This window comes from Solea senegalensis, linkage group LG20 (genome assembly GCF_019176455.1).
Source record: "Solea senegalensis isolate Sse05_10M linkage group LG20, IFAPA_SoseM_1, whole genome shotgun sequence".
Taxonomy (NCBI): domain Eukaryota; kingdom Metazoa; phylum Chordata; class Actinopteri; order Pleuronectiformes; family Soleidae; genus Solea; species Solea senegalensis.
Window position 1 is genome coordinate 13,761,929 of NC_058039.1, and position 15,839 is coordinate 13,777,767.

Sequence of the window (15,839 nt, forward strand, 5' to 3'; positions counted from 1 at the left end):
TTACTGCCACTAAAACAGTTAGTGTCGCTGCAATCTGCACTTTCACCACTAGATGTTGCCAATGTGTGCACACTGGACCTTTAAGTCTCAGTAATTTCATGGTAAGGCTCAATTCTCTCTGTGTGTGTTTATGTGTGTTTGTTATCTCTTTCGGACCATTTTCTGTTATAAACATTGACCTTGTCAGGACCAGTTGTCCTCATGGAGACCAAAAACCTGGTCCTAATGAGGAAGAACCTCATTTCTGAGGAACTGGTTAGGTTGAGGCTAAGATTAGGTTAGGGTTAGGCATTAACTGGTTATTGTTAAGTATAAACCACAGAGAGTGAGAACATTTTGTCTGGTCTTCACAACTTTAAAAGCTTTTCCAGGGTTAAAAATTGTTTTAGGGTTAGTAATGGATTTAGGTTAAGGATTTATTTACTTAAATGATAGTCTTGCGTGGCCAGGGAAAGTGTTGCGTAAATATCTTTAAATTAATTGACGTCAAATCAAATCTAAAACTGAATCAAATCGGGACCTTGTGAATCTAAATCTGGTTCAGGACATCAGCAGCAATAAATACTGTATGTGTGTGTTCTTGTGTTTATATATTTGTGAGGTCCAAAAAAAACCCCATAAAAACCTATCTTTGTAAGGACATTTTGTCTGGTCCTCACATCTTTAAAGTGCTTTTTCAGGGGTTAGGACCTGGTTTTAGGGTTAGGTTAAGGGTAAGGGGACTAGGGAATACATTATGTCTATGAAGTGTCCTCACAACGGTATAAAATCAAGTGTGTGCGTGTTAGGAGGAGTCTTTGTCAGTGGGAGGTGAAGTGAGGAGTCTCTCTCTCTCTCTCTCAGTATTTTAGCAGCGGGAGAGAGAGAGAGAGAGAGGGGGAGGGCACAGGCTCAGTGGGTCCGGGCTGCAGACGCTGATCGTCGGTCAATGAGCTTCAGCAGCTCTCGCTGTGCGCAGGTTCGCGGTGCGCGCTGAGACTTTTACGCACGGATCATCTGCTCCGGTGAAGTCATGGATTTGACTGAAAATACTCTGTGAAAAAGTTGCGTTTGTTGTTTGTGACCTCAGACATGGAGAGACTATTAAACACAATGAAGCCTCTCACCGTCATCATCATCTTCACCGCTGTGGTGAGGGTGTGAGGAGCAGCAGAGGATGACACCTGCACGCTCCGAGTCTCCACACTGACCATCACTGACCATCACTCTGCTCCGCGTGTCCACTCACACGCTGCAGCTGCACAAACGGCGCATTTGTTGCGCTTATTTTGCATCAAGGACTGCGGTTAAAATAAAAAAGGGGCGAGAGCATCGACACAGGTGAGTTTTTATTTCCAATAATAAAGCATCTGTATGTAATTAATTCACTGAAATGCAAATTAAATGTAAACAGAGATGAAGGAAACTGGCTACACTGAAACACTAATAATCTCTCATAATTAGGTTATATTTTCTAGATTAACTGAGTAATTGTTTGGTCCGTAAAATGTCAGAAAATGAATAAGTTTGATCAATTTCTTGAAAAAGAAAACAGGAAATATTCTCATTAAAGAAGCTGAAAAATCAGAGAAACTTTACTAATAAGTGTTGAATTATTATTGAATTGTTGCAGTCCTACTGATAATTGTTCAGTTTATTTACAATTTCTAATTGAAATTACAGCCTTCACATGGTGTTTGTTTATGTTTATGTTGTGGTAAAAGAGTTCAGCTCACAATGGATCTGAAATTTGGTTTGTAAATCAGACTGTGTGTGAGAGGGAGCATCTGTTTTAAACTCTCGCTGCTTATTTTTGCATATATACTCTTTAATGTTTAAAAATATTTGTGCATCAGGAGAAACATGGAACAGTTTAGAATTCAGAATTAAGGATCTTAATTGGTCAAAATGTATTATTTTTATTTAACCAAAAAGTTCCATTGAGATTAAATGGTAAATGGTTTGTATTAACGTAGCTCTTTTCTAGTCTTGGTCATCAATCAAAGCACGTTAACACGACACTCACGCCATCTCTCAGCAGCCAGGAGCGATTCAAACACATTAGCATGTAGACCAGCACAGTCGGGGATCAAACCCTGACTTCCCAGTTAGTAGCTGCCCACTGAACCACAGCAGCACGTGAAAATGCAATGAAAAACCGTAACCGTAAATGCTTCCTTCGCAAATTTCTGAATTAAACCTTTAAATGAAAATAATCGTATTTAAAGTGATGCATTTTTGCTTATGCGGTTTGTAAAATGTAACATGTGCCGTGAAATGTGACGTAACTGATGTACAAAATATAATATACATAATTTAAATATACTTGAGTATTGATATTGAATTGAGTAGAAAACTGTATATTTGTGACAATAACCTCTCTCTGTGTGTTTGATTGTTGTAGGAAATTAAAGCGGTGTAGATGCTGCCATTCTCCTCATCCTGACATGTCTGCACCACTCGCCTCGTCCCGTCTCCTGCAAACACAGATATAAAAGAGAGGAGAGAAAAAAAACAGGGGTTATTTTTCTGCTCAGTACTCAGTACGACTGTCTCACATCTGGAGTTGTGACTCACCATGGGCACCGTACTGTCTCTGTCACCTGACTCTCGCAAATCAGGCTACTATGACAACCGTCCTGGCTCGCTCAGCCACTACCCGAGCATCAGCAGCCGCTCTCTCAACAGCCAGAAAGACCGCGGGCTAAAGAGGGGCCAGTCCATCTTCCTCCCGGCGCTGACATGGAAGCGACTGGTGGCCTCGACGAAGAAGAAAGGCAACACCAAGAAAGGCTGCGGCGTTCCGACGGGCCTCGGGGAGCCGCTCAACAACAACAACAACATCAACATCTACCAGAAGGACTCTGTGCTGCACCTCAACCGTGAGAATGTGAAGAAGTCGCTGTCGTGTGCCAACCTCTCCAGCTACGAGGGCCCAGCAGGACTGGGTCTGGGGCTTGGGTATGGGCTGGGGATGGGTCAGGGGCACGGATACGCCTACAGCAAACCCCAGCAGCTCTCGTCTGTGAAAAAAGCTCCTCAGAACGTGTTGACGTCGTCTCCGAAGCGCGTCATCGTCCAGGCTTCCACCAGCGAGCTCCTGCGCTGCCTGGGAGAGTTCCTGTGCTGTCGCTGCTACCGCCTGAAACATCTGTCCCCGGCCGACCCGGTGCTGTGGCTGCGGGCCGTGGACCGCTCGCTGCTGCTGCAGGGCTGGCAGGACCAGGCCTTCGTCACGCCTGCCAATGTGGTCTTCGTCTACATGCTGTGTCGGGACGTCGTGGACGGCGACCTGGTGGCTTCGGAGCACGAGCTGCAGGCCATCTTGCTCACCTGCCTCTACCTGTCCTACTCCTACATGGGCAACGAGATCTCGTACCCACTCAAGCCCTTCCTGGTGGAGGCGGGTAAGGAGGCCTTCTGGGACCGATGCCTCGCCATCATCGACGCCACCAGCGCGAAGATGCTGCGAATCAACGCCGACCCGCACTTTTTCACGCAAGTATTTGCCGAACTGAAGAGTGAAGGCGGCTGTGGCCCTCAGGATTATAGTCGGGTTCTGGATCGGTGAGACGAGCCATCTCCGCTGACCTCATGCCTTTTTGTGTCTCACACACAGAAATACTTGCACACACTTTTGTCCAAGTACACATCTCCGTTCCTTTTCTCTGCTGATGCAGAAGCAAAGGAATCTTGACAGCAGACGTTATTTATTCATTCCATCCCCAGATAAAAACTTTCCCACTGAAGATTATTTGATTACCATCTCATAAACACAAGCTTTACTCCTGGAATATCCACTTGCGTTTGCACAACACGAGGAGCCATTTGGTCCACCTGTCCCACCATCTGACCCCATGTGGCTGCTCCCAGTGATCCCAGCTGCCTCTGTGAATCCACACTCCCAGAACCTGAATCTTCTCCGTCATCACCACCATTAAGGATCTTTCTCTAAAACATCCACGTGGATTCAGACTGGTCCTCACAGGCCGCAGTTATTTTCCTGGACGATACATGGACACACGTTGGCATCCACTGCGAGTTTCGTCCCTGCGGTGAAGAGTGACTCAGACTGACGGGAACAGCTGAGAAGTCCACACTTGGTCCCACTGGTCCTGCTGTGCAATGTGTAATCAGCAATGCAAAGAGAACAGGGTTTTTTGTTTTGTGGAGCCTTTTGGGGGTCAAGGGGACAGTTGCTGGTTTTTATCTTTACTCATTCAAACCTGCCACCAAACCTTTCTGTGTTTACGTCGTATCTAATCTGAGGAGAGTTTCTTGGGGGATACAGAATTACAGAATTCTTGACGAGTTTGTGTGTAGTGTGGTGGACGGCAGCCGGGGTCATCAGCTGTTTACCCCGTCCTTTGTATCCCTGCGTTTTGTTGACAGAGCGCCCACATCCGTGGTATTAATGAGATTAACAGATTACCCTCCCCTCTCCGCCCCCGCTCTCACCCTCTGCCCCCCTCCTCTCGTCCACTCAGCAGCTTCACCGCACTCTTATCCAGAGACACAAACACACGTGTGCACTTGAAACACATTTATATACACAGTATGTAATTTTTGCCTCAAGGGGTCTCACTCACAATCAAAAAAAGACCTAGTTTGATGATGTTGGGAAGCAGAGTGGGATCATGGGAAGTGTTTGTGCTTTAAGGGGAAAGATTTGGTGATTGATCGCAATGAGTAGTCGTGATCCATTATTGGCTAGCTAGTACTGTTTGATGTTTGTCCGAGAAGTTGTAGCAGAGACACTAATATTTTCATTAAATACGTATTTCTATGGATTAAACAAGTGATGGCAACCATTTGTCTTGAACATCAAGACACTTACAGGGACAGGAAGTTGTTTTCCCATTTGCCCCTCCCTCAAATCTTCATATTTTGCTTAATTAGTCCCTGCTTCTGTAGATTTAATCACCATTTCCTATGTTTTTTTTATTCATGTCAGAGGTCGAACCCAATATTACATTGAAAAAGGCAAAGTGTACTTTTAAAAGCAGGTCATATTAGATTTGTTTTCATAGCTTTCTGCTCTGGAAGTACATCCAGTTGCAGAACGTAGATAAAAATAGCAGAAGAAAACAAATCAGCTGCATCATAGAGGCTCTTGGTGCATAAAAGGATGAATAAACAAAGCAAGTACATATTTATTGCTGCAGATTACATGGCTGAGTTGAGATTTTTAGTGGATTTTTGCATTTTCTTCCTATTTTTGAAACAGTCCCAGAACCTTTGTTACTTCAGATTTAACCACACATTTCAAACAAGTAGCACATTCCTTTGGGAATTTGACAAAAAATTCCTTGCAACTTAATCTAGGACACTAACACCCATGATGGGAACCACAGATTATGAATGCAGTGGCCGACTTCCACCACCATGTGATGATGCCCACACCAGCATGTGGCAAAGCTTTAATCTCATTGTCTTTTGGCATCTGGAGGTTTTTTTTCCCCTCCTTCACGTGGCAGGCGCTCGGCTCTGTGTCACAACAGTGTTCAGTATATTTACCCACAAGGTCGTAGCTTATATTAAACAAAAATCCTATAAGAAGTGACATTTACGCACACATGCATACAAATACTTTCTGCTTGGGGAAATCTAGTCCTAATCCCACCACCCAATCAAACAGAAAGAGGGAGCGGAGAATGGGAATAAGGTTCAAAAGCTGAGGAGATTCAATGGTGTCGCACTTCTTGTTACAGTTGTGGCTCAGCTCTGACAAAGCAGAGGCCTGTTAGAGCTGATCCAGGCCTGTTAGAGTCAAACCTGCCTTTGTGCTCACTCAGAGAATCTCCACCAGTCGACGAGCGAAAAGCAGAGGCAGTGATTCAGGCTCAGAATGAAGTGAAACATTGCTGCTGTCTCTGTGTCTTGAGTTTCAACTGGCAGCCATTTTGTGCTTCTTCTTCTTCTTGTGGCTTATATGTTAAACAGTTCAAGCTCCAGCTCTCTTTACTTAATAGTACCTCCTCAATGTGTAGAGCCGAGTCAAGTCGTGCTAGAACTGTATAAGGGAAAGCACTATATCAGGCTCAGTTCTATTCCAGCCCTTGCTGCTACCACTTAGCCCGACTCCTCAATCTTTGTGTGTTAACATGTCAAAGTAAAATGTCCCACTTCTTGTTGAAATGGTGCTAATTAGTATTCTAAACTAGAGAGGGCAATGCGATAGATCCCAGATTAACCAAATCCAAGGAAGCTAATGTTACTGCCGTGAAGCCGGTTAGCTAATATTGATTAGCTAGCATCATGAGGCTGACATTGTTTAGCATGTTTTATAGCTAAGCTAATGTTACCGTCATAATTAAAGCTAACACTGATTAGCTAATGTAATTAAGCTGACACTGGTTAGTTGTGGTCAGTCAGTTTTCCCAGGCTTGGAGGACATTTTCGGACATCTTTGCAAACCAACTCATTTTCTTGGGGTAAAAATCAGAAATGGGACTGGACCTCTCTCTCTCTTTTTCGCTGTCTCTCCTGACTCTGGCTTTAAAAAGGACACTTGTCTCTTGACTCAACTCCAACTCTTCCCTCCCTCTCTCTCTTACACACACACACACACACTCAGCTGTTGTTCCCTGACTATTTGATTTGACGCCCCACACCCGCCAGCTATTGTCAGGACGAGGAAGGGCAGAATGGGGCTGTTTGTTGGCATCGCTGTTGGTCGTGAATGTGGGTCAAAGTTAAGGGCAACATCTGCTTCCACCAGTCCGTCCACCGCGGCCCAGCACCCTAATCAAATCAGACGTTACAGTGCGGCGTGTTCATGTCACTCTGATGTGAAATCAGAAATAATCGGCTGCAGGTTCTCCTGCAGCGAGGAGCTGCGGTCATTTAAGTCCAATCAAGCTTTTACACAATTTGTCAAATATGCGTTGATGAAAAAACAGCAACTGTCCTCCTCTGTAGCTTCTGTTTGATCTGTCATTGAGCTGCTGCTCCTCCAATCGTTTTACAGAACAGAGCGCCTTCAAAGCCAATTAACTCGCGTCTCAGCTGGAGCTCTAATTCCGTTCATCCAATCAAAAGCCCTCGGCTTCATCCCCGAGGTCTTATACGTGAGTGATGGCAGACGGACATATCTGTGGCCATTTTTGAGACTTGGGAGATTGAAATGTGACTTTGAGTGCAAACTGGACTTCATCATTCTGTGGATGAGATTTCAGATGGGCCTTCGACTGGTTATGTCTTAGAGACGTTTTTGAGTTTGTGTGAAAAATGTGACTTGGATTTAAGGGTTGGGTGTTTTTTTGTGCTTTTCTTACCGTCAACAAATCATTTTAGCAGAACTACACTATTTCATACTCAAAATCGCATGGTTCTCAAACTGTGGTGCCCGTACCAGTGACGACATTTTATGCAACAAACAACTAATAAAATAATCATTGCAGCCTTAAATGCAAACATGAACGATCTCAGTGACTGGAAATGATTTCTTTGTTAAATGAAGCAAAGAAACCAGACAATATTCACATTCAAGAAGCTGAAAAAAGGTCAGAGACTTGTTTAAAAAACTAAAAAAAAATTCATTGATGATCAAAATGGGTGACGATTCATTTAGAAATGGATTAATAATCGATGATTAACAAAAAATATTGCCAACGTGCATCATAATGAACCAAAATCCAAGCTTAATGATGCAATTGAATACAGTTTCTCATACAGTTATTGATAATAGATAGATGTTTTTTGTTTTTATGGGCTTTGTTTGACGGTAAGAGAAACATAAAGACGCCTCCTGCTTCTCGTTAAAGTCACCACAGCTCTGTGAGTTGTGTTATTTCACTTTGCTGCTGCTGTCGGTCAGTGTGAAGCCGACGATGATGATGATGATGATGTACAGAAAATATGTGAGTGTGCAACAAAAAAGAGCCATTGAGAATTAAAAAATAAATAAATAAATAAAAATAAAAACAGTCTTGCTGTGCAGTAGCATGCCTGCCAGCAGCGTAGTTTAGATACCTTTTTTGTATGTTTTTGTTTGTTTGTGTATGTTTTTTTTTTTACACCGAGTCGTGTTTTGATTTTTATGACGTTGTAAATGAAAACTAACTTAAAACCTGGTCTCATTGGAGTGTTTCTCTGTTGGAAAACATGGTGACGTTGTCAACAGTATTTAATCATGGTGGTTCTGTCCATATGTAGAACAAATATCAACTCTCATGTTCCTCAGGTTTGCTCCTGAGACACTGTAGCAGAGCATGTGCATTTATTATGATGACGTCACATCCTTTGTGGTAAACTCACTGTGCTCAGTTACACATGGTCGCTTTGATGTTTCAGTCCAGTCGTCTTTTGGAGCTAAATGTGTAAAGAAAATGTCTCTTTTTTTTGCATCTGCTCCCTCAGATTCACACAGTTCATGTACAGAAATGATCGAGTTAGACTCGGATCAGTAGCTGTTTTCATGAGCGCGGCAGCTGGCGACACAAAGGTGGCCATTGTGCGTGCGGCGTTTGTCGCAGGCTGCTCCGACTCCGGCTGCGTCCGCACTCGCTGTAGCAGTTTCATCTGAGAGAGACTTTCAAAAAAATCCAATGACTTCACATTCTAGTGATGTCACCACACTTTTTTTTTTTCCTTGTCTTGTGTGACATCACAAGGCAGGCGTTAACACTGAGATTAAACAGTCTAGCTTCCGTGGTTACGGCACATGACCTCGGGTGACTTTTGTAAAGCCACTTTAATGTGCGTCGCTCTAAAAGTACAATTTACTGTTGATTGGGGGGAAAAAACTTGAAGAAAAATAAATGTGATTGTTTCATTTTTTTCTTTCTTTTTCATGATGATGATGTTTACTATGTGGATTATTTAATAAAGTATTGAGCTGAAATCCAAATTTCAGTCTTTTTTCTGCAGAGCTGCTCACACACTTTAACCACCGTCGCCTTTATTCTCCCTCACATTACACGTAATATATGCTCCCGCCCACAGTGCCGGCTAACTTAAGGCTGGCTGTAAATTTATGTTGCACATAAAAAAGGCTTAATGCACAGTGACACAATGGCCCTGTGCTGCAGATGGCCTTTTGGCTTCCTGGCAGCAGGAGCTGTTCCCCATCTGAGTTTGTCACTGAGTGCAGTCAGTCAGCGCGCTCTCTGCTGCCGCCACAGGTGCAAAAACTGTCAGGAAATTAACTGTATAACGGACTGAAGCACGATTCAGACAGGATTAGTTTGACATGGGTCGGTGGAGTAATGTCATTTTACCACAGGACATCTGGAATATTCATAGTTATTTTGCAGGGGACAAGAAATCTCGGTAAAAGTGGGAGGGGCCAATGCTTCTCTAAGTTACTCCATGCTTGAAATTCAGCGTAAAACGACTTGTAAACAGGATATGATGGAACCTGGGTTAATTTTTCCGTACCTTTTTAACTGAGGTAAAAGTCACCATAATCTCTGGTAACAGCTCTGATAATAACTACTTTACCTTCCCCTCTAAATGTCAAACTAATCCTGACTGAGCACAAGCGCATTTCATGGTTAATATTCATAGACTGTGCATAAAAATGGACCAAGTCTTCTGGTTTGAAAAGTGAGGCCAAGGACGTGTGGCGGAAGTAGCTGTTAGCCACCAGGGGCAAAAAGAAAACTTACAGTACAGAAGTCGAGTAGAGTTTCTACTTTTTACTCAATTTCTAACATCAGTAAACATTTTTCTGACGGATTAAAAGGTCTCAATCTCCAGTTTCAGGTCTTCTTCAATACAACATGACCACCGTTTTTTAAATTGTGTTTTCATTTAGAGCTGGAGTCTAGAACTCCAGTGACCTGAGGGTCACATGAGCTTCATGTCAGGTCGGGAGTCAAGTTAAGAATTGCCCAAGAACTACTAAAAGACAACTTATTACACAGAGTTCCTATAGCTCAACGCAAGTTAAATTCAAGACTTTTTAAGGATCCACGGGAACCCTGTCACTAATGTCCAAGTTTCCCCTTAACGACCAGAAGTCAAGGAGCTGGATTATATTCCATCAGAACTTGTAAGTGACATTCCGTGTATATAGTCCATGGGAGTGGCCAATATGAGCTTAAATCTTTAAAACATAGCAGTAACGATGCTCACGATGATAATTCCCATCAAAATTTCAAAATAAAAGTGCTTGTTCTGATACAGAAGAATAGTATATATAGTTCACAATAATAACAATAATAAAAACAATACACATTTCTGATGTGGATTGTAGAAACTTTCCTCACAACAAATCTTCCATCTCACACTGAGTAGCACTACTACCAACATCTCCACCTCCATGTGAGAATTACGCTTCAAATACAATTTGCACAACGTGTCACACACTTGTCTCTGTCACCAACATGGACAGAAGAGACGTACAGATGTCCACGCTTTGTAGAAAAGTATAATAGCGATGTTTTTCTGGGAGAGCAGGTTTGAGTGAAGCTACATCAGTGATCACAGAATTTAAGGAAACTCCCATAAAACTTGACAAATGTAATCAGTCATGGTCTGAGGCCCAATGTCCCCTCAGGGCCCCCAACAATTGTGCTTTTTACTGTTCAACACTGACGTAGATCATTGAGCCCACACTTAAACACACTCACACGTTGCATATCATGACAGGTTTATAGATTCAGATTTTGTGCTTAACTGATATTCTGTCCTTTTTGGCGAAGCTAGTTTCTTTAAAGTGATACTGAAAGTGTGAAAAACAACAGTAAATGTAGCAGAAACACAACACTTCGACTTCAGCTTTCATCCTGGGACAGATGTTTGGCCGTTAAAAAAAACTACTAAGACTCAAAAATGGCTTTGCAGTGAAAGCAGCTTACTGGTGGAGTCTCGCTGCGTTCGTCTGCTCTCTGTGTCTCTGCGAATGTTACTGGATAATGATTATTTAAATGCCATTTATAATCTGTTCACAGGGTTGGATCCAGAGTGCAGCGGGGGGGTCAGTGGACAGAGAGAGGACAGAGGTGAGGCCAGGATACTTAGATTTTTAAAAAGAAGAGGACAGAAGAGGTGAGATGGAGAAGAATCAGTGCAGATGTCTGCCACAGAAGACACAAATCACCCAGCTCTCTGCCTCCTCGTGTCACACTTCTATAGCAACGCTGCGTTTTCCCACTGGCCCTGAAAGCATCGGCTGCTCTTCACTGGCTTTTGTGGTTCCTCTGGGATCAACACGCCCCCCACCCCCACCCCCACACACACACTCTGTCACAATCCTGTGTATTAGTTCAACAAACTACTGCGTATGTCAACAAAAATGCTTCAAAATAATGAACAGTGATTATTTAGATACTAAACATCATTGAACACAGATTTCAAAGCAGTTTCTGGAGAGCAAACGTGTTTAAAAGTAACTTAAATTGATTGTGTATCGAATATCGATATCGCTCAAAAGCAAACGTGGAATCGAGGATTTAACTGTGCGACGTCCTGCAGATGTGCCAGTAAATGTCACCTCCTCTGGCTCCTCTCGCTAACTTGAACCTGCTGCCAACTTATAGTAACCATGGCAACTGCTGATCTGGGCAACACATCAAACGAACTCGAACCCCCTCCCGATCTCTGAAATATTTTGCCAATTACCTTGTAATGTCACAATAGGGACAATAAAACAATAAAATACAGTATATAGATGTGTGTTTGTCATTTTCTTTCTGACTAACTTGACTAATTTGAGTTACCGTGGTAAGGTTTGTTGACATTTTGACCAGTCTTACTTGAACTTATGCTGGATTTAAGAAAACATGGAAGCTACAGCGGCTAACCAGGAACAAAATAACAATAACGTGTCTCAAACTTTGTAAAAAACTATCTCTCTGCCGCAAAACGAGAGCAGTGCCGTTACTTTAGTCCTAAATAGATCAAGTGGAGAAGAAACTGCTTTATCTCCAGTATTTATTTTCATGTCGTCAGCATTTCTGGATGAAAAACAAGGAGCTGAAAAAAACAAACACACGCTGCTTTAAAATGACAACGAAAAGCCACTAAATCTGAATCTGTGTGAACAGTCACTTCATAAAACACAATGACCGGCTTTGTGACCTACATCTGCATGTGTGTGTGAAACATAAACTCTGCTTCTGCCGTCAGAATAAAAATATCTCTCTTTTTTTCATTTTTTACCCTGGTGACAAAAAGAAAGACTTTAAACTGCAGCTGAGCTTCAAAAAGAATAATATCAGTTTATTTCCCACAGATCTGTGTGGAGTTTGGGAAGCAGAGAGTCACTGGCAAATCGTGACTGAGTGAACAGATGGTTCACTCAGTCATGCACCCAGAAGAAGTGTGGCTGAAGGGCAACGCCAGAGGGAACTCCACAAATACTGCGGGGACGTTAGAGTCAGAGAAGAGCAACCAGACGTCCCATCAAAGCTTTTCATAACAACAGAGAGGTCAAATTAGTCACAGCTAATACAGAAGGAAAGTTAGGGAACAAACCATATTTTTCTTTATGTAGACAAAATCCTCAACGCTGTAGTACATATGCCAGACCTGTATGTGGTGCTGTAGCTACGCCAAAATCGCCTTTTTTTACATTACAGTGTAAAAAATCACAGAAAGAGAGACAGAATAAAGAAAATAAAAGTTATCATAAAGGAAAAAGAGACAAACACAAGAAGAAGACAACGACGACAACAAGTGCAAACAAGACGTGTGATTATGACGTCATCGTTTTCCAAAAAGTTGTGTCACAAAGGTGTTGCTTTAAGATTTTTTAGCTTTTCAGTTCCAGATCCCAAAATAAGGCACTTTCTGTACGACTGAAACTCCAATACGATTTGACTGGTTTTTGTGTGGACATCACCGAAGGGTTTGTCCACACTAGTGTGAGTTTAGGAGAATCTGCAAAAGATTTTCATGGTATTTCTCCACATGGAAGAGGTTATTTTTGCGTATTTTTGGAAAATAGGTGCCAGAGTAGAAACAATCTCTGGTGTTTTCATATTTATGAACAAATTGCGACTTTGGGAAAACAACAATGTCGTAGCAACACTGACGACAACAACAACAAAGACGACAACAGCATTCGCTCTTGTCGTCTTTGTTGTTGTCGCCGTCGTCTTTCTTTCTCGTGTCTTTCGAGTTTTATGTTCATGCTCCACGTCTTGTTCTACATTTTTTTTGTTGTATTTCTGTGGCAGTGTTACAGCGCCACACACAGGCCTGGCATATAAGCTACAGTGTTTAGAGTTGTTTTGAGTATATATTTAGTTATTTCTAATGAAAAAGAAACGGAAAAGTTCTGTTTCCGTGTTGATAAAGCCTTATAGTTTACACTGTTCTCTTCAACTTCAATAACATTTTAAAGACCGATAAAAAAATGAGATAAATTATATAAAATATCAGGTTTTGGTGTATATTTGAGTGTAAAAGTGGGGAGAATTAACTGTTGCCTGACCAGCTGTGACATTAAAGCCCAAGATTTTAGCTTCTTAACAAGTGAATAAAATCTTTATTCGTGTTTCTTTACAATCAATACGAGTGCCAGCCATCCTGGAAATTCAGATTTTTTAAAAGAGAAAGATGACACTACTCTCATGTCCTTATGTTAAACATGATACTGGATTACGGAGGAATTAGCTCACAGACGGAGTTTTTCATGTCGTAAAAACAGAAGATATGAGCTGTTAAATCACTTCATAAGGCATTACTGGAATCCCAGTGGAAATTCGCCGGCTCATGACCAGTGATGTGAAAACATTCATTTGTATAAAGTTTAAAATTTTAATTTTAATCCTAATGAGAATTAAATTAACCTCCAGGCAAATGTTACAAATTTGAAAAAGTAACAAGTGATATATTTGGCGACAAAACACCTGAAAATCAATTGCTTTTCTGCTAAAATCGTTGCATAAATCGTGACACAATGTTTTTTTAAATTTGGTTTCCTGTGGAGCCAATTCAGTTGTTATAGCTGCTTCCCTCTGTGTTTGCTATGCTGCGTTAATCTAAGCTGTCTGCAGGCTGCAGCTTTATATTCAGAGGACACAGAAGTGTCTCAGTGTATTTTCCTGTAACAGTTTTTTCAGAGCTAACGTGTGCGAGGGCTAGGTTCACATGGTGACGTGGATGAAAATTAAACCCCCTGATTAGTCGACGTTCAGACTGATGGCATGTTGATTCAGAGCAAAAACCAATCTGCCCCCTCATGTTACTGTAATCTGCAGCATGTGACCTCTGCTCGGCCCGTGATGACGGAGCCACGCTGGAGAACCTGCAGGATCACCAAACCTGTGGCCGCTCGGCCTCTGAGAGGATTTAAAATGGGGAAAAAAACACAGCAGCTCTGGGACACATATTATATTCCCACTGGTAAATCCTCTCCAACTCATTACCAAATCCTCGCTGCCTGGCTGCTAATCTCTAAAGAGAGACGGACCAGGTGCCAGGCTTCTTTTTTTTCTTTTTTTTTTCTAATGGAATTGCTCGGCGGTTTTAAGTGATTGCATCAACAATTGCCAGTCGTGATAAATTAGATTAAGAAGACGCAGAGTCCTGTTTGTTCAGAGCTGCAGCGAGAAACAACGACAACAATCTGAGACAGACATACAATAAAAGAAAAGTCATCAAAGGGATTTTGTACTTGCGTTCAGTCGCGTGTGTGTTTTTGTTCACACTGATGACGATGTTTGAGAGGAGCTGTCAGAGAAGAGGAGGGAAATTTATGTGGAGGAAAAACTGGCAGCAGCAGCAGCTTCTGTGACTGATGAGGAAACAAACACGTAGACAGAGAAGCTTCAAATTAAAATCATACCTCTGTCTGTAGAGGGAACAATGATGATGATGATGATGATGTTGTCCAACCCACTCGCCGGATCATTTCTGCAGAACACAGATGGGTGTGAGTTAATGTCTCTAAGCAAAAATGATGATGTTCAGATACAGAGTGAAGCATGATTTAAGATACAGGAAGAAGGAAACAATTAAACACAATTGTTAAACTAACATAATGTGGTGTATTTGCTCTCTGGCTCCCCCAACAGCTGGTAAACAGTATTGTTTGTTACCGTCGTAACACGTGCAATTGACGAGGAGCCAAAAACGAACAAATGTCATCTGAATGCATGAGCCATTTTTTTCCAAAGTGGATTCAGACCACCTATGGAAGTGGTTTTGAATGCAATTCTGATCTGATTTTTAGTGGTTGTGACCCGCAGTGCGACTCGAACAACAACAACGATGTAGATCCGGAGACACTATGAGTTAAACGATGGACGCAGTGGGGGACACTAGTTTAAAACTTCAAAAACAGCTGCTCATAAACATGTGGGACAGAAACAGACACAGATTTCTCTGTCATCCATTTTGTTTATTTTGTTTACATGACTTTTTTAGCCTGTTACTGTAGCAATCTGTGTGGAAGTCTAGACTAGATCTGGAAGTTCAGATTCTGATCGTATATGCTTCTAAATGTGATTGGTGGTAATACAGTAGATGACAAACTGACAAATGACAAACGGTTCACACTTACGAGTCCAACTGTAACAGCTTCGGACGTCTGCCATAAAGTAGAACGTTGTTCTTTTTGTGGCATGGACCTGAAAAGCAGAGGTTTGACCACGTCACTGCTGGTGACATTGACCCAGGAAACATTTTCTGTATCACTTTAAATTAGTTTCAGTTTTGTTTTTCAAATTTGTTTTCTAAAAATGAAAATGTGTTGAGCTGAAACTAGTGGAAAAAAACAAAACAAATCTGGAATATAAAGTGTGCAGTAGTAGCTACACATTTATTATTAATTCACTTAGTAAGAAAAATATGTTTGTTTTCATAAACAGTCTGTGATACAAATGTATAATTTGGCAGAAAAGTAAAAGAGCACAGTTTCTGTTTGGGAGACCAGTGTTTGATGCCTGTGACAGAGACTCTGCAAA

The 15,839-nt window shown here is 41.9% G+C and overlaps 1 protein-coding gene and 1 long non-coding RNA gene across 2 annotated transcripts; one reads left to right on the forward strand and one right to left on the reverse strand.

The window, feature by feature from the left end:
• Positions 1-1,224: 1,224 nt before the first annotated feature.
• On the reverse strand, positions 1,225-15,499 carry LOC122786260. The gene is made up of 5 exons (XR_006362425.1): positions 15,437-15,499; positions 14,720-14,787; positions 14,549-14,604; positions 2,357-2,456; positions 1,225-1,280 (listed from the first exon to the last, which is right to left on the reverse strand). It is a non-coding gene; the product is annotated as an uncharacterized LOC122786260 (long non-coding RNA).
• On the forward strand, positions 2,451-8,824 carry si:dkeyp-92c9.2 (uncharacterized protein LOC571482 homolog). The gene has a single exon (XM_044052377.1). It carries the CDS (start codon positions 2,558-2,560, stop codon positions 3,548-3,550), a length of 993 nt encoding a protein of 330 aa, XP_043908312.1. The 5' UTR covers positions 2,451-2,557; the 3' UTR covers positions 3,551-8,824.
• Positions 15,500-15,839: the final 340 nt, after the last annotated feature.